This window comes from Moschus berezovskii, chromosome 18 (assembly GCF_049115385.1).
Source record: "Moschus berezovskii isolate FMDL1 chromosome 18, NW_MosBer_1.0, whole genome shotgun sequence".
NCBI lineage: Eukaryota > Metazoa > Chordata > Mammalia > Artiodactyla > Moschidae > Moschus > Moschus berezovskii.
This window is the reverse complement of record NC_142477.1, coordinates 64,182,247-64,200,764: the sequence shown is the minus strand read 5'-3', so window position 1 is coordinate 64,200,764 and position 18,518 is coordinate 64,182,247. Positions and strand designations below refer to the sequence as shown.

The 18,518-nt window shown below is 33.8% G+C and overlaps 1 protein-coding gene across 10 annotated transcripts in view; it reads right to left on the bottom strand.

Moving 5' to 3' along the window:
• The window catches only part of ERBIN (erbb2 interacting protein), a 133,376-nt gene that overhangs the window by 46,582 nt on the left and 68,276 nt on the right, over positions 1–18,518 (bottom strand). For all 10 annotated transcript variants that reach the window (XM_055421959.2, XM_055421960.2, XM_055421963.2 and 7 more), the window contains exons 5-13: positions 15,737–15,815; positions 13,324–13,413; positions 11,209–11,265; positions 6,708–6,771; positions 4,474–4,548; positions 2,555–2,699; positions 1,211–1,283; positions 776–905; positions 359–474 (exon numbers count right to left, since the gene is read on the bottom strand). In XM_055421959.2, the coding sequence (XP_055277934.2) occupies positions 359–474; positions 776–905; positions 1,211–1,283; positions 2,555–2,699; positions 4,474–4,548; positions 6,708–6,771; positions 11,209–11,265; positions 13,324–13,413; positions 15,737–15,815 (829 nt within the window). The remainder of the gene's footprint in view (positions 1–358; positions 475–775; positions 906–1,210; positions 1,284–2,554; positions 2,700–4,473; positions 4,549–6,707; positions 6,772–11,208; positions 11,266–13,323; positions 13,414–15,736; positions 15,816–18,518) is intronic.

The following is an 18,518-nucleotide window of genomic DNA, read 5'->3' as shown; positions in this document are numbered from 1 at the left end:
GTTGTCCAAATTATTTGAGTGGGTATCTAATCACATGTCTGCCCAGATTAATACAAGGAGTAGGTAAGATTAAAAGCTGCTTTGTTCAACAGCTGTATTAGAGCAAAAATCTGACTTTAGGAATAAAAATGGCTATCATAAGATAAGACTATACAGCAAAAGTCAACATAAAATAAACCATAACAACCACTGTATGATAATTAACATCAGGTAAAATTATTCTTTCAAATGAAAATTCTACACAAAACTATATATGCAAAGAAAAACATGTATTAGATTTTCTATCACATATAATGGAACTTTAATTTCCTCCAATAGATGTCTTCTAAGCCAAATGATGAATTACACTGTTACAAACCTATTGTCACTCAAATTAATGACTTTTAATTTTTGCATATCACCCATTTCCTCTGGAAGTGTCTCAAGTTTATTAGAATGGAGAAATAGCACAGTTATATTTTTCCAACTTCCAATCTGAAAGAGAAACAGAGAATTATAGATTAAAACTTTAGCACACTGCTTAATAAATATGAGTGAAGTATAATTTTCAAAAGTAATAAAAGTACTCTTCTCATGAATAAAATTAATTTTTCCTTTTCAATTATTAACTTTCACATATGAATAAAAGTATTAGCAAATCAATACAACTATTATCCAGAAAATACATAACTTAGTCACATAATTATCTCTGAAAGAAATGAAAGAAAACCACACTGGACACCTATATTAATAATGAGAAAAAATAAAAATTCAAAATTAAATTTAAATACAGTACCTCTGGGGGTAACTGTTGTAAGTAATTATGATCCGCAGCAAAGGTTCTTATATTAGTAAGCTGCCCAACAGATGAAGGCAAAGCTTCAAGTTCATTGAAGCTACAATCCAGTTCTTCTATTGATACTAACCTTTAATTAAAAAAGAAAACACATATTTTAAGAAAAACTTTCCTGTATATAACCCAAAACTCAAGAACATATAACCATTTGAACTTGACTTTAACAAACCTAGAAAGAAATCTATTTCTACTAAGCTAAAGTTCACCTGTAGAAAAACTGGCCTATCTTGATTATAAATAACCCAACCTGTAGCCAATTGCTTATTTAAATGTTTTTACAATCTCCTATTGATGTTAACAATTATCTGAAAAATTATATGGGATGCTGAACTGAAAGAAAAATCTTCTAGTTCTTTTAATACACAAAAAGCTTACCCTCCTATAGAGTCTGGTAGATACATTAACTGATTTTCATCTATTTTCAGAGTTGTTACATTCTTCAATGAACCTATTAAGGGAAGAAATAACATACAAGTTTTCATCTTGAACTAGAAGTCAATCAACAGTCAAGTGAGCACATATTTCACTTGATAGGAATCATAGGGAACTTTCAAAAAGCCAAGCTATCCACCATCTCTCCATGCCCTTACCCTGAATTTACAATTTTCACACACATATCACCTCTGAACATTAGTGCATATTTATCCATTTAGGCCTCACTGAAGTGTAAGCTTCATGGGAGTATAAACTTTTTGTCTCTTTTGCTCACTGTTGTAGCCAGGCTCCTTGAAACAATTCTGTGACATCACAGTGAAGATACACAGCACAAACTCATGGTATCAAAGGATTAAAGAAGTGGTAGTCCAAAGGTAGTTTTTCCTTAAGAGTATAACAAGCTATTCTACATACTGTAAGGATACTAAATACTAAAACAATAAAAATGGAGTTTAATTTAAAATAAAACGCGTTGGAAAAATTATAGTAGAATTTGCAAAACACAACCTGAGCTATATAACAGTTATGTAATTCAATTGAAAAATATGTAAAAAGATTTCTGACTTTTATATTCAAACATCATGAAGATGCCAAATATGTAAGTTTTGGGGTTTTGATAAGATAATTCAATTCCCTTGATGTACCACCAGATAAGTAACTACATAAATACAGCTGACTCTTGAACAACACAGGTTTGAAGTGTACGGATCCACTAACATGTATGTGAACTTGTTTTCAATTTACTACTACAGTACTACATGACCCACAGTTGGTTGAATATACAGAGGCACAACCATCGAAAGGGAGGAAATACATGTTAATACAAAAGTATATCTATAAATTATGAGATTTTCCCCCTGCAGAAGGTTGGCCCCCTAACCACCGTCATTGCTGAAGGGTCAACAGTATAATTTTCAAAGGATTTTGCTCATCTGGCTGTCTTCTTGTAAGTCTAAAATGAAGTTAATAGGAAAAAGTTACTAGGTAAGGGCCATGATCAAGAGTTAAAGCGAATTTGGGTAAATTAATCTCTTTCAAAGAATTCAAACTTTATTACAGTGATAAAAATAAAATTTCCTTAAAGAAAAACTGTAATGTCAAGAAAAGAGGAATAACTGATCACAGTAGGGAAAATTCAAATAGGATCTGTGACTTCAGAATACAGTAAAACTATCTTATAAATAAAATTTGATATATGGAAGCTTTGAATCAGGCAATGGCAATAAGTTTCGCAGATTGTATACTAGTAAATTTTAATCACATGAATTAGAAATCAATACAAACCAATAGTCTCTGGCAGTTGTTGAAGTGAATTGCTTGATAATAGAAGATCTTGAAGGTTTTCACATCCTGAAATTCCTTCTTCAACCATCTCAATATTATTTTTAGAAATATCCAAATACGTGAGCTGTTTCAAACTACCAATAAACTGTAATTAAAAAAAAAAAAGGAAATCTAAGGACTCTGTCAATGTGAAAAGTTTAGATAAGAAACTTAGTGACAAATTATAATTTATAATTAAATGTTTATATGAGAGGATTCATAATTTTTAATGCCATTAGTGATATAGTCAGTAAAAGCTAAGAGCTCCTACTATTTTAGCCTAGCAGAGTGACAACTACATAATTTTCTTTGGGAATTTAGCTGCCCATCATTTGCAAGGGAGTTAGCACATATGGGGATTCATATGGCTTTAGGTCCGAGAATGAACACAATGTCGGTTGCTAAGAAACTACATGAAAAATAGCCTATTTCAATAATTCCCTGGGCAAAATGAAACAGGATATAAAGTCAACTGCAACCCCTGGGAAGGACATACCCCATGACATTAGAGAGAGACTTAAAGTTGACCCTTGAACAACACAGAACTTTACAGACCTATTCACACATGGATTTTTTTCAACAGTAAATACCACAGTACTCCATTGTAGCTGGTTCAATCTGTGGAGGCAGAACATCAGACCCTGAGGAGGAATCCTTGTTATGAAGGAATTTCAAATAGGGAAAGCTGACTATAAATTACACACAGATTTTTTCACTGTGTAAAGGGTTGGTGCCCCTAATCCCTGAGTTGCACACAAGTCAAATGCGTTTTATAAAAATTTATTATAGAAATATAAAAATTTTAATCAAGAATGTGTTAACAAAAAACCCAATTGAAAAATGCGTGGAAGATCTAAATAGACATTTCTCCAAAGAACTCATACAGATGGTTAAAAGGCATATGAAAACATGCTTGATATCATTAGTTATCAGAGAAATGAAAAATTACAATGAGGTGTCACCTCATATACAGTCAGAATGGCCATCATTTAAAAAAATCTATAAATAATAAAGGCTGGAAAAGGTGTGGAGAAAAGGGAGCCCTCATACACTGCTGATGGAAATGTAAATTGGTACAACCATTATGGAGAACACTAAGGAGGTTCCTTAAAAAACTAAATATAGAACTACAATACGATCCAGCCATTCCATTCCTGGGCATGTACCTGGAGAAAACCACAATTCAAACAGATCCATGTACCCCAAACTTTACTGCACTATTTACAATAGCCAAGACATGGAAGCAACACAAATGTCTATCGACAGAGCAATGGATACAGATGTTGTACATATATATACTGGAATATTACTCAGCAATCAAAAAGAATGAAATAATGTCATTTACAGCAATGTGGATGAACCTAGATACTGTCACAACGAGTGAAGTAAATTAGAGAAAGACAAATATCATATGATATCACTTGTATATGGAATCTAGAAAAAAATGGTACAAATGAGCCTATTTATAAAACAGAAATAGAGTTACAGGTGTAGAAAACAAACTTATGGTTACTGGGGGGGAAAGGGGTCAAGGGATAAATCTGGAGATTTGGATTGACATATACACATTACTATATATAAAACATGTAACTAATAAGGACCTACTGTACAGCACAGGCAATTCTACTCAATACTCTGTAATGATCTATGTGGGAAATGAGTCTAAAATAGAGTGGATATATGAATATGTATAACTGACTCACTTTACTGTACACCTAAAACACAACATTGTTAAAAAAAAAATTGACAATAAAAAAAATGTAATTTGCTTCTAACAGTATTAAGAATAATCATTTTAAACTGATCAAACGTACTATAATTTGTAAAAATGCAAAGGACAGAGAGCAATAAGCAAAGTGTTTAAAATTTGATACACATACCCCTGGAATAAATGTCAGTCTATTGCCATCCATCCAAAATTCTTTCAATCCACTTAGCTGCTCAAGTACTTCAGGCTGTTTAGATGGAAGTGGAGAGGGAGATACATTAATTTACTTGAATATATTTATTTGGCAAAAGAAGCTCCCCTGGGTATTTCTAATAATTTTCAGTAAAACTGACATTTTTTTTAAATTACAAGGGGGAAAAAAGCAGAACCAAAACTCAAGTCTTTCCACTGTGTTATAGTTATTACACAAACATTACTAAAGACATTCCATAATAGCAGACTGTATAAATTAAGCTTTCGATTACATAACAAGTTAAAGTATTTACACAATTAATAAGATCCATTACTTTCAAGAATGCAATAAAAGTATACTCTCAATCATTATCCACAAAAAGATGTATACTTTTAGGAAATCTTAAAAAAAAGCTATTCCCTGATGACTAAGAGGGAGGAAAAAAGAAATAAGGCAAGCTACATCTTAAAAACCCAATAATAAGAAAAAGTAAGTAAACCAAGGCATAATCATATAATAATCCTATTGGGTTATTTTAAGCTTCTAGTAATTACATAGTAGAATACTGTTTATAATAAAATGTTGAGGACCAAAAAATTAAAAGTTGACTTAGTGGATTTGGTATTCAGGCAAAATTTACCCTCAGGTTATTCACCCTTGGAGGCTCTTCTGAAATATGAATGAATCCTTTTAAGATATTTCCGTTAACCCACAAACCTGTGTCCAATCATTGACAGTATGATGGCACTGAGGTGTCATCATATCTTATCACTATAACACGAATAACACATACAAGACATGTTACTCAGATTTACTGTTAACATATAAGTAAGAATTCTTGGTTTAACTTGAATTTAAAAAATCTCTTTTTGTGCTTTGCACGTGTGTATGCTCAGTTGTATCTGACTCTGCGACCCTATGGACTATAGCCTGCCAGGCTCCTCTGTCCATGGGATTTCCCAGGCAAGAATACTGGAGTGGGTTGCCATTTCCTTCTCCAGGGGATGTTCCCACCCCAGGAATTGAACTTGAATCTCCTGCACTGGCAGGTAAGATTCTTTACCACTGAGCCACCTAGGAAGCCCCTTTTGTGCATTACCTGTTACAACTGTAATAGTAATTTTTTAAAAAATGTGTAATGCTGGAAGAAGGAAATGGTCCAAAATTTAATGATTTTGAATTCTGCTCTGATTTATAAAATTAACAGCAATTTAGAAACTTAAAATAGTTAATATGGCAATAGATTAATACATGTAAAGACAAATACTGAGAAAATATGTAACATAATTTACGAAGCACAACAGAATATGCATTTTTTTAAAAAGAGTAAAAACATCTACAAAACACAGTAAGATTCATCATATATCAGATTCAATTAAAATGCAGAATATGAAGCTAATATTTTAGAAAAAACATGAGGTATCCCAAAGCACCATGCTCCTCCAGTGACTTCAGCTGAAAAGCTATCTAGTGAGCTAATACAATTCCCACAGGACAATTACGCAGCACAGTGATGAGAAACTCTTGTTCTTGAGGCTAGCACTTGAAACTTGCAACAACTAAAAAAAACCAACTTGTAAACACAGTGTAAAAATTTTAATGATGATTTTTCAAGTTAATGAGCTTCTCTTCAAAAAACAAATATCTAGCTTATTATTTGAGTTCTCTTGGAGCAATGACGAAAGACAACAAATTGCTTATATTCTTTTCTTTTTGATTCAGCATCATACTTTGGAAACAAAGCAAAAACACAATCCAGAGGTCTCATTATCAACTCGAAAATAACATCTGTTTCATTCAATGTTTTTATTTAGCTATTAAGTAAAATTATAGAGAAGTATGCTACCACTGAACAAATTCCTAAACAATATTCCCATGAAGTTATTTTTGACTCAAGTTCTTTTCCTGATGCATTCTAGTCTGATGAAAGCTTTTCCCTTATAATCTTTCAGAATTTCTACTTTCTGTGCCAGAAACTTTTAATTACCTTTTCCATGGGCTTCTCATTAATTTTACATTTTTACCCTCACTCCTATTAGATGTTGTTATCTGTTTAATTATCCTGTCAAAAACTTTTATATCTTGTCTCTCCAAAATGTGTATCTTTATCTGATTTTATACTTTAAAAATGCAAAGAAATAAATACCTTAATTTTCACATTTCTTTCTTGATCAAATGAATGACTATGGATAGTAAATTTGGTGAGAACTTACCACTTCTGTGAATTCGTTACTTCCTAAGTCCAGTCTTTCCAGCTGGGTCAGTCTATTCATGGTTCTATGCACAATGGAGTAATAGGGAATTAAGTATACAAAAATAACAAGGAAAACTGTAAAATATTCTTATGTATTACCTAATAACATACAGGCTTTCAAATGTTGACAAAATAATGATTTTCTAAGAAACAAGTCACATTTAATTTCTAAATAAAAATGAAATAAGTTATTAATTATTCTCTGATTTTGGCTTCTCTCCAGGTTATTTCTATTCTTTTTTATTTTACTTTTTGGCCATGCCACACAGTATGTGGGATCTTAGTTCCCCAACCAGGGATTGAGCCTGCGCCCCCTGCCTTGGAACTGTGGAGTCTTAAAACAAGGGGCCATCAGGGAAATCCCAGATTATATTATTCTTAAGAAGTAACTGCAGTAATTACACAGACCAGAATACCAGTAATTGACTTTCCTTTTTTTTTTTTCACAGAATAACTTCTCAGATAGTATAAAACAACTAATGATTAGATTGTTAGGTAGCTTCATATTCATTACTACCATTTTTCAAGACTGATGGTGTATTTGTAAAAAACTTTAAGATAATTAACTGAAAATTCCAAGAACAGTAAATATTACATTGCTCTCCACACTTCCAAATTAAATTCAATACAATTCACAACAAAGCTTTACATGAATCAAATATATAATTAGGAGACTGTATTTATTTTAAATTAAAGCTACAATATACCAGTTTTAAACTTTCAACTCAATACCAACAGTTCTCTGCCATTACAGAAACTTGAATGTACAAACTGATTTCATGATGAAATAAACTAAGTTGTATTTTACATTCCTTCTTTAAAGGCACTTCTTAAACTAAACTGTTAATTAATTCAAGTATATTTATACTCTTAAATTATTATTTTTAGAAAAATCTATTATTTAATAGATTGCTACCAGGTACCCAGAAAAGGAGCTACAGTAAATTAAAAAAAAAATTGGGGGGCACACCATCCCACATGGCCTGTGGGAGGTTCCCCAACTAGTGACTGAACCCTGGACACAGCAGTAAAAGTGTTGAATCCTAACCAACATACCACACTAGGGAACTCCATAGGAACTATATTAAATCTTTTTTGCATACGGCAAAATACAATCACCATAATATCAATATGTCAATGTGTTAACAGGGAAATTAACATCATTAAAAACCAACAGACTCCTTAAATTGACATAAGAACACATATTATTTCTATCTTCTCTTGACATTCAACAAATTAGTAATAGAAAGTAAGATAAAATCAGCTTAAATCTTTGGCTTTTTAGTGAAAAAAAACACAATAATTGTAAAGTAATTTATTATGTTGTACATGCGTGCTAAGTCGCTTCAGTCATGTCCAACTTTGTGCAACCCTATGGACTGCAGCCCACCAGGCTCCTCTGTCCATGGGATTCTCCAGGCAAGAATATTGGAATGGGTTGCCATTTCCTTCTTCAGGGTATCTTCCCAGCCCAGGGACTGAACCTGGGTCTCTTATGTCTACCTGCATGGCAGGCAGGTTCTTTACCACTAGCGCCACCTGGGAAGCCCAATTATTATATTCAGTTCAGTTCAGTCGCTCAGTCGTGTCCGACTCTCCGTGACCCCATGAATCACAGCACGCCAGGCCTCCCTGTCTATCACTAACTCCCGGAGTTCACTCAAACTCAGGTCCACAGAGTCGGTGATGCCATCCAGCCATCTCACCCTCGGTTGTCCCCTTCTCCTCCTGCCCCTAACCTTTCCCAGTATCAGAGTCTTTTCCAGTGAGTCAACTAGTCGCATGAGGTGGCCAAAGTATTGCAGTTTCAGCTTTCGCATCAGTCCTTCCAATGAACACCCAGGATCAATCTCCCTTAGAATGGACTGGTTGGATCTCCTTGCAGTCCAAGGGACTCTCAAGAGTCTTCTCCAACACCACAGTTCAAAAGCATCAGTTCTTCGGCGATCAGCTTTCTTCACAGTCCAACTCTCACATCCATACATGACCACGGGAAAAACCATAGCCTTGACTAGACGGACCTTTGTTGGCAAAGTAATGTCTCTGCTTTTTAATATATTATCAAGGTTGGTCATAACTTTCCTTCCAAGGAGTAAGCATCTTTTAATTATTATATTACTCACCTAATATTACAGAAAGCTAATTTTCCCAAACCCTTTCATTTTAAATATGCCATTTTATCAACACTCCTTTAATTCATCTCCCAGTACCAATTTTTCTCAAAGTTGCTTTAACTTTGATTCTCCGAGTGCCTATTTTCAGGTTCTATGAGATATAAAAATTTGACTTCCTTTACTCATATCTGTCTTTGTCCAGAAAATCTGTAATTCAGTTCCAATTTGCTTTATTGCAAAGTAAAAAGGTGTTTCCAGGATCTTTCTCAAGAAAGATTAGATACTAATTCCTATGTCCATAATACTACACCAGGTTGATATGTGAGAAAAGTAACGACAGCTGTGCAGAGGGAGTAAGATTGAAAAAAGAAAATATGGTCTTATTTTTCTTACTTCAATATTGTTATAATGATAACACAGAAAATTCACATGTAGCAATTCACTTTATATCAACAAGGGTAAATTATTTTTTTTTAAGGGTATAAAAAATTTTACACTGGAAAACTCAATTACAAACAATATTCTTAAAAGCCTAAGTTTTAAAACTGATTTAGGAAAACATGACACAGATATGTAATAAAAAAGAGGAAATACGTTGTAAAATTTTAAAAGCATCTCCATCTCAACTTGCTGTAGCTAACATGGGCATATTTGGTCCTACTTCATTTAAGATCCAGCTTCCTACTTCAAGGAGAAAGTAAAAGCAATCATCCCTCAAATTTCCTCCTGCTTATCTCTAAACTTTTTTCGTATTTAACTCATTTTTACCTTCTCTTCTCCTGTCTCAGAGGGAAAATATACATCATTTGTGTTTTTGGTACTATTAACGTGGTATTAAATTTCACTGAACTATCTATTTAAAACAGCTTTTTCACTGTTCGAATCTTTGATCATAAAAAGATCTACTCACATAACCTGAATGCATATGACTTTCCTGACACATAAAACCTTGGCCTCTTTTTAATTTGAGGCCTCAAATATTGTAATCATGTCTTTAAAAAAGCAATAAAGAATTACATTTGCAAATACATGAGAGAGTCCAATCTGAGGTTAAAATTAAAATATAAGGAGATAAAATAAGTGAATTACTTATGATATCAGAGACACCATATTAACCATAGGCTTAGCTATTTCAGTAAACAATTTATACCCAGATTATTCAAATCTCTTAACAGTCAAGTTCTAAGCTAAGGATTCATCAATGCCAAAATCAAATCTCCAAAAAGTCAAACCTTTTTGAATTTTAATCAGGATAATTCTCATTTTAATTTATACTAACAACCAACAATATACACTGTACTCATTCCAGTCTTTTGGAAATCAAAACCATGTATGCTTCTTGCCCTCAGAGGTTTATGCTCATGGGTTGGAGTGGGGAAGAGGGATCAAGTACATGTGCACATGAAAATATGCTAGCCAGGTAGGAAGAGAGTAAAATGTATTTTAAAAATTAGACTAATGTGGTAAATATAACTGATATAAGTAAGATGCTACAGAAGTTGAGTACATAGAACAACGAACTCCTGGAAAACAGGACATGCTTCTATCAAGAGGTGACAACTCTTGACAAAGAAATTGCAACAGGAGACTGGGAAGTTTTCTGTAAGGGTCAGATATTTTAAGCTCTGCATACAGTCTCTGTCACAACTACTTGACTCTACCACTGTAGAGCAAAAGCAGCTATAAACAACACGTGGGTGAATGAATGAATGCGCTTCTAATGAAATTTATTTAGAAAAAAATAGGCACTGGGACAAATTTAACCAGTCTGTAGTTCGCCACTGCCTAAACTATAAAAATGCAGTAGTGAATCAGGATGTTTGAACACATATCTTCAATAAAGGACACAGACAAGTGCATTTTGAGTTTGCAGATCTGTTTTCATTTTATTTTTTGCTCTTGGACTGTCATTTCCTCCTGATGTTAGCTTACCAGTAGGGGGCCTTCCACCCCATTTCTAATTTACAACAGACTAAAACCATACAAGTTCTGAGAGCTAGAGTTATCAGACTTCACACTGAAGACTTTATGGATCTCTCTAAGGAGTACTAAGAAAGAACTCTACTATAGAAATGGGGACCTTTATTTGGGACTCAGGCGGGCTTTACATACTTATTATTTTGACTTTTGTCACACAAGACTGAGTTCCAGAAAGCTATGAAATCACTAATAAATACTGAGATGTACAGATTGTTATATTGAACACCACTAATTAAAATACAATGACCACAAATATCAGTCTTTTAAAATAATTTGTACTCATATTTTAGATAATAGAAAATTAGTATTTCTCTAAGAATTTAAAATGCTGAACTAAATTTTGGAAAAGATAACACCTTTACTTACTTTGGCAACATTTTCAACTGGTTTTCTCTAAGTTCTAATATTTGGAGTTTAGTTAATCTGCAAAACAAATAAAATAAATCACGCATCTATGACAAAGATGAAGAATTTAATTAATGAATGTCATCCTCTAAAGTTTTAAAGAAACCAATATTTATTGTGTAATTACAATGTGCAGAATCCAGTGTTAAAAATTACACAAAAATACAAAGACAAAGACTATTTTTTCTCCTCAGAATTAACAGGGGAGAAGCTGCAGTAAATATTTCTAAACATATCCAAAGCACGAATAATTGCCCCGTAGTGTCAATCCTAATAAACTTCATGCATTTTAATGAAATCCTCCCCCAAATTACTAGTCATTAGTAGATTAGAGAACAATAATTTAAGTCTAGAGTTGAGGTCTGAGAAAAATAAAGAAACACAACAGGACATGGAAAGGGAGAAATCCTCTGGCACTTCAGTGATGCACATTCCAATAAAATTTGAGGATAAACGAGCAGAAGAACTGGTCCAGAAGTGCTTGCTAATGCTACAAGTGGCAACCATATTACAATATACAACATATCAAGTCAGCAGGGTGTATACTTTAAACTTACAGAGTGTTACATGCCAAATATATTTCAATTTAAAAAAGTGGCCGAAATGCCAGACACAGAAATCTAATAAGTACATGAAATGTATGTATGTATACACATACACATATATGTCTGTGTATATGTGTACATATATGTATGTATATAAAAATATAAAGCATTATAATGTGGGTCCCACAGTTCACTGGGCTATAACAATGTCCCAAATTCTTTTTTCTTTATTGAAGTACAATTAACAAACAACATTTTGTTAGTTTCAGGTATACAACATAATGATTTGATATCTGTATATACATCTGACCATTGAACATGGGCATCAGAAGATAAGAGTAACCCACGGTTGACCCTTGAAAAACATGGGTTTCAATTGTGTGAATCCACTCATATACAGATTTTTTTCCCAATAGTAAATACTATGGTACCACACAATCTGTGGTTGGTTGCATCTAATGGATTTGGAACCCTGGGTACTAAGGAACTATAGACATGAAGGGCCAACTGTAAATTATATGCAGAGTTCTACTGTGTTGGGAGGTCAGCATCCCTAACCCCCTGCATTGTTCCAGGGTCAACTACGTTGTGAAATGGATACCAAAACAAGTCCGGTTAACATTTGTCACTATACTTAATTATTAAAAAAAAAATGTTTCTTCTTGAAATGACTTTTAAGATCTATTCTCTGAAGAAACTTTAAAATACACAATATAGTGTGGTTAACTATAGTCACAATGACCTTACATCCCATGATTTATTTTATAAACTGGAGGTTTGTATCATTTGACTACCTTCCCTCATTCTGCCCATCCCTACTCATCATGCCACTTCTGGCAAACACCAATCTTTCCTCTGTGTTTATGAGGTTGGGGCTTTGGTGGTTATTTTAGATATCACATTTAAGTGAGACCATATGATATATCTCTCTTTAAGAAAAAAAAAGAACACTAGCATATTAACACATATTTGGATAGTACTTTCTCTACTAATTAATTTGAACACAATAATAATTTAATACCTATTATTCATTTACTGATTCATCTTTTCATTAGAAAAATTACTCAGGGACTATAATACAAGAAGCACAAATTTAAGAGGGAGCAACAGGCTGGAGCCCAGAAACACATTTTTCTTTTCTCTAGAACTTCGATTCCAGTGAAGAAGACGGATAAACCAGTAATTAGATCATTTAAAAAATATATAAGTGCTGAGAATAAAGCATTCCATCTCAAATATACAAAAATTATTCCAATTTAAACTCCTTATTTTTATGTACTTTAAAACCAAGTCTTAAATTACATTTTTCTTTTAAATTTTCACTGCTTATTTTTATTTGGGAAAATAAATTCCAAGTCAAAATAACAAGTGTTGAAGAAACTATAAAAACTACAATGCTTGGAAATAATTACAAAAGAGCCCACGAAACTGTAATTAACAGTATTGCTAAAGCAACCTGTCATTTGGTAAACTTTACAAAAGTTTTGTTAAGAGCTAACAAGAGAAGGTTTTAGAAGAAATTATAACTTACCTGCCAAAATTAGCCGGCAAGAACTCAAGGAAAGCATCATTCAGATATAACTGGGTTAAGTTTAACAGCTGAGAAAATCCATCAGGAAGCCTATATAAAATAAACCAGGATTTAAATTTAATTCATATGCAGAATTTTAGTCTCCTATTAAAATCTAAGAAACAGTCTAACCAACACATATTCTTAACAGATAACAGCTATCTCTTTTATGAGTGATCCTCAAATTGAGATTTACCTTTTATAATAACTTACAGCTTCAATGTCTGTATCTTCATCATTTTGTAAAAAGGAAGTAAAGCAGTATTTGTCTCAATAAGATAAAATCTGCACATAACAGTCAACTGTGAATGAACCTCAACACAGAGAAATGTATTTAGGACATGACTATGACATCAGCAGGCACTCCTGAAATTCACCTTATCTAACATAAATTGAAAGGACTAGATAAAGAATTCTAAACTTTGACAGTACTGACTTTTGTTGTTGCTTAGTTGCTAAGTCGTGTTCAATTCTTGTGATCCCATGGACTGCAGCCCACCAGCCTCCTCTGTCCATGGGATTTTCCCAGGCAAGAAAACTGGAATGAGCTGCCATTTCCTTCTCCAGGGGATCTTCCCGACCCAGGGATTGAACCTGCAACTCCCGCACTGGCAGGTGAATTCTTTACCACTGAGCTGCCTCGTAAGCCAGCTGACTTTTCCGTTCGTTCCGTTCCGTCGCTCAGTCGTGTCCAACTCTTTGCGACCCCGTGGACTGTAGCCTACCAGGCTTCTCCGTCCACGGGATTCTCCAGGCAAGAATACTGGAGTGGGTTACCGTTTCCTTCTCCAGGGGATCTTGACTTTTAGGGCTGGATAATTTTGTGTTGCCAGGAGGCTGTCTTCTGCATTAGCACCTTAGCCTCTACATCAGTTGAAGCTAGCATTTCCCACCACCATAAGTTGAGTAAACCTCTAAATCACTTGAAGCTAGCACTGCCCACCACAAGATGTATAAACCAAACGCCTCCAGAATTTACCAAATAACTGTTAACAGCAAAACTGTCCCCATTTGAGAACTACTGGTTTCAATTATTTTCCATTTCAATATTTGGTCCCTAAATAATCAAATAAAGATCGTATAATTTTATAATGACCAAATGAGAACAAATATTAAAAACTGAATGATATTTAGGGTTATATAAGAACCCATAAATAACTTTGCTTTTATTTCCTCTGGCTAACAAAAGAAATTACAGATCTAGAACTTGATGCTAAAATAGTATTTTCAGGTAAAGGTAAAACATCATCTTTACATGTTTGCCTTTACATGTTTGTCTATGTTTGGAAAAACCTGTTAAGTTTGTACAGTAAGCCCCTTACATACAAACCTTGAAGTTGTGAGCTTTCAAAGATGCAAACATGCATCTGCAGGTTCAAACACGAGAGTTGACATGTCTGGAATACACTGTCATATGCACGCGTCCTCTACAACTGGTTGTGCTTCTGTGTACTTTACTGAAGAGTACTATATACAGTACAGAAGTAGTATGGTATCTTTATTTCAAGCCCAGGATGTGCAGAAGTTAAGCATAAAAACAGCACTGATGTAGTTGGTAGTACTGTATTTTCTAGGTACTATACTGTAAGATTAAAAATGTTATCTTTATATTTTGTTTGATTTTATGTATTATTTGTGTGGAAAGTATTATAAACCTATTACAGTACAGTACTGTATAGTCGATTGTGTTAACCGGGTATCTAGGCTAACTTATGAATAAACTAGCCTTATGAGTGTGCTCTCAGAACGCAACTCGTTCATATGTATGGGATTTACTGTAATATGTGAAAGCTGGTTTCAACTTTCATTTTAGCTATACTAAGCTATGCTTTATAATATCCATCTTTTGCTTTGTCATTCTATATTTTCAAAAATTTAACAGTCTGTTACTAGGAAAGCATTCTGCTTCAAGCCATTATGATCACAAAAGAATATGTGTGACCTTTGGTATATAATACAACCAATCACCTAGCTTTCTCCTTTTTTGTTTTTAGCTTTTTGATTTTTCAGTTTCTCTTATTATTTTCAAAAGTTTGAATGTTCCACACATTGGATATGCAAGTGAAGACATTCTTATATTGCACAAGTAAAACACTGAGCTAAGGAGGCCTAGATTCTAGTCTCAATTTTGACATTAACTAACCATGGGACTTGGAGAACACCACTTGTATTATCTGTATGGATGTCAAATTTACCTTTGTAATATATGGGGCTGGAAAGAGTATTAAAAAGGCTCCTCTTTAATCTAAAACTAAAATTCTGTATAGATTTAAGATGATATTAAGTGTTGATTAAAATGTAGAAAGTACTATTCTACTTTATCATACTTGCTTTATTCACACAGGTAACTATAATTCAACAGAGAAGAACTTACTTGGAAATAGGATTTACACTGGCCTCCACAACTGTCAAAACTTTACAATTTTTTATATTTTCTGGAAACTCTTGTATTCCTAGAAAATGAACAAAAAATTAATCATTAAGTGTAAAGAATCTATTACAAAGGAGAAAATTGTAACAATATTAATAATTAACATACACTTTACAGATTCAAAATTTATCAACAGAGTAGAATCTTGATAAACTGACAACACCAATGTCAACCAAACAGAATCACCTCCACAAAAATTTCTCTCTTCTGCCTCTTGATGACTACTACTAATTATCAGACATGACTAAGAAAATGAACAACGACGACAAACTATCTTGTTTAGTTTTACCCTCCTTTCCTTCTCGCTGTTCATCAGAAAATCAGTGCTTTCTCTGTGTGGTGTTAGGGAAACAAAATTCAGAATAATCAGCATTCTTTCTGTGTTTTCACATAAAAAGAGGCACTACTTTAAAAAAAATTTCATTGGAGTATAGTTGATTTATAATGTTGTGTTAGTTTCTGCTGTACAGTAAAAGTGAATTCGTTAAACATATACATATATTCATTTTTTTTAAAGATTCTTTTCCAATATAGGTCATTACAGAGTATTAAGAAGAGTTCCTTGCACTATACAGGAGGTCCTTACGGTCCTTATTATTGATCTAATTTTTATATAGTAGTGTATAAAAGAGACATTACTTTCTAAATATTGGGTTCCAGATTGAGCTGGCCTCTAATACAGACTATACTACAAAGCTACACTAATAAAAACAGTATGGTATTGGCACAAAAACAGAAATACAGATCAATGGAACAGTATAGAAAGTCCAGAAATAAACCCACATACCTATGATCAATTAATCTACAACAGAGGAAAGAATAACAATCGAGAAAAGACAGTCTCTTCAATAAACAGCACTGGGAAAACTGTACAGCTACATGTAAAATAATGAAATTAGAACATTCTCTAATACCATACACAAAAATAAGCTCAAAATGGATTAAAAATCTAAATTTAAGACCAGAAACTATAAAACTCCTAGAGGAGAACATAGGCAAAATACTCTCTGACATAAATCACAGCAGGATCCTCTATGATCCACCTTCCAGAGTAATGGAAATAAAAGCAAAAATAAACAAATGGGACCTAATTAAACTTAAAAGCTTTTGCACAATGATGGAAACTATAAGGAAAATGAAAAGACAGCCTTCAGAATGGGAGAAAATAATAGCAAACGAAGCAACTGACAAAGAATTAATCGCTAAAATATACAAGCAACTCCTGTAGCTCAATTCCAGAAAAATAAACGACCCAATCAAAAAATGGGCCAAAGAACCAAACAGACATTTCTCCAAAGAAGACATACAGATGGCTAACAAACACATGAAAAGGTGCTCAACATCACTCATTATCAGAGAAATACAATCAAAACCACAATGAGCTACCATCTCACGAAGGTCAGTATGGCTGCTATCCAAAAATCTACAAACAATAAATGCTGGAGAGGGTGTGGAGAAAAGGGAACCCTCTTACACTGTTGGTGGGAATGCAAACTAGTACAGCCACTATGGAGAACAGTGTGGAAATTCCTTAAAAAACTGGAAATAGAACTGCCGTATGACCAAGCAATCCCACTGCTGGGTATACACACCAAGGAAACCAGAACTGAAAGAGACATGGGTACCCCAATGTTCATTGCAGCACTGTTTACAATAGCCAGGACATGGAAGCAATCTAGATGTCCGTCTGCAGACGAATGGATAAGAAAGCTGTAGTACATATACACAATGGGATATTACTCAGCCATTAAGAAGAATACATTTGAATCAGTTCTAATGAGGTGAATGAAACTTGAGCCTGTTATACAAAGTGAAGTAAGCCAGAAAGAAAAACACCAATACAGTATATTAATGCATATATATAGAATTTAGAAAAATGGTAACGATAACCCTATATGCGAGACAGCAGAAGAGACACAGATGTATAGAACAGTCTTTTGGACTCTGTGGGAGAAGGCGAGGGTGGGATGATCTGAGAGAATAGCATTGAAACATGTATATTATCATATGTGAAACAGATCGCCAGTCCAGGTTCGATGCATGAGACAGGGTACTCAGGGCCAGTGCACTGGGATAACCCAGAGGGATGGAATGGGGAGGGAGGTGGGAGCGGGGTTCAGGATGGGGAACACATGTAAATCCATAGCTGATTCATGTCAATGTATGGCAAAAATCATTACAATATTGTAAAGTAATTATAAAAATAAAATGCAAGTCAGATCATGCTCTGAATGACCTGACTCAAACCCTTTCAAGTGATTCCACTTGAATGAGAGTAAATGTCAAAGTACATACAAATGCCGAAAAGGCTCTACATTATCTTTTTGCTCCAAATCCTTATCTTTCTGACCTCTATTCCTATCACTCCCATCTTACTCACTATGTTTTAGCTACTATAGTCTTCTGTTTCTTATACATGCCACGGACACTCTCACCTTACAAACTGTACACTGGCTGTTTCTTCTTTCTAGTACATTCTCACCTTAGATATCTGCATCACTAACTTCCTCACTTGCACCAAATCCTTGTTCTCACTTTCTCAATGAGGCTTAAGCTCAATGTTTCTGTTAGCCTGTCTCCAAAGATGACTCATAATACTCAGTATGTATAACTGAATTTTATCATGAATTACTTCTGAATTCTTTAACAATTTCAACTACCTGCTCCTTTTTTATTCTCACTTGACTTCAACAGTGTTCTTTATTTGTCATATACTCTTTTCATA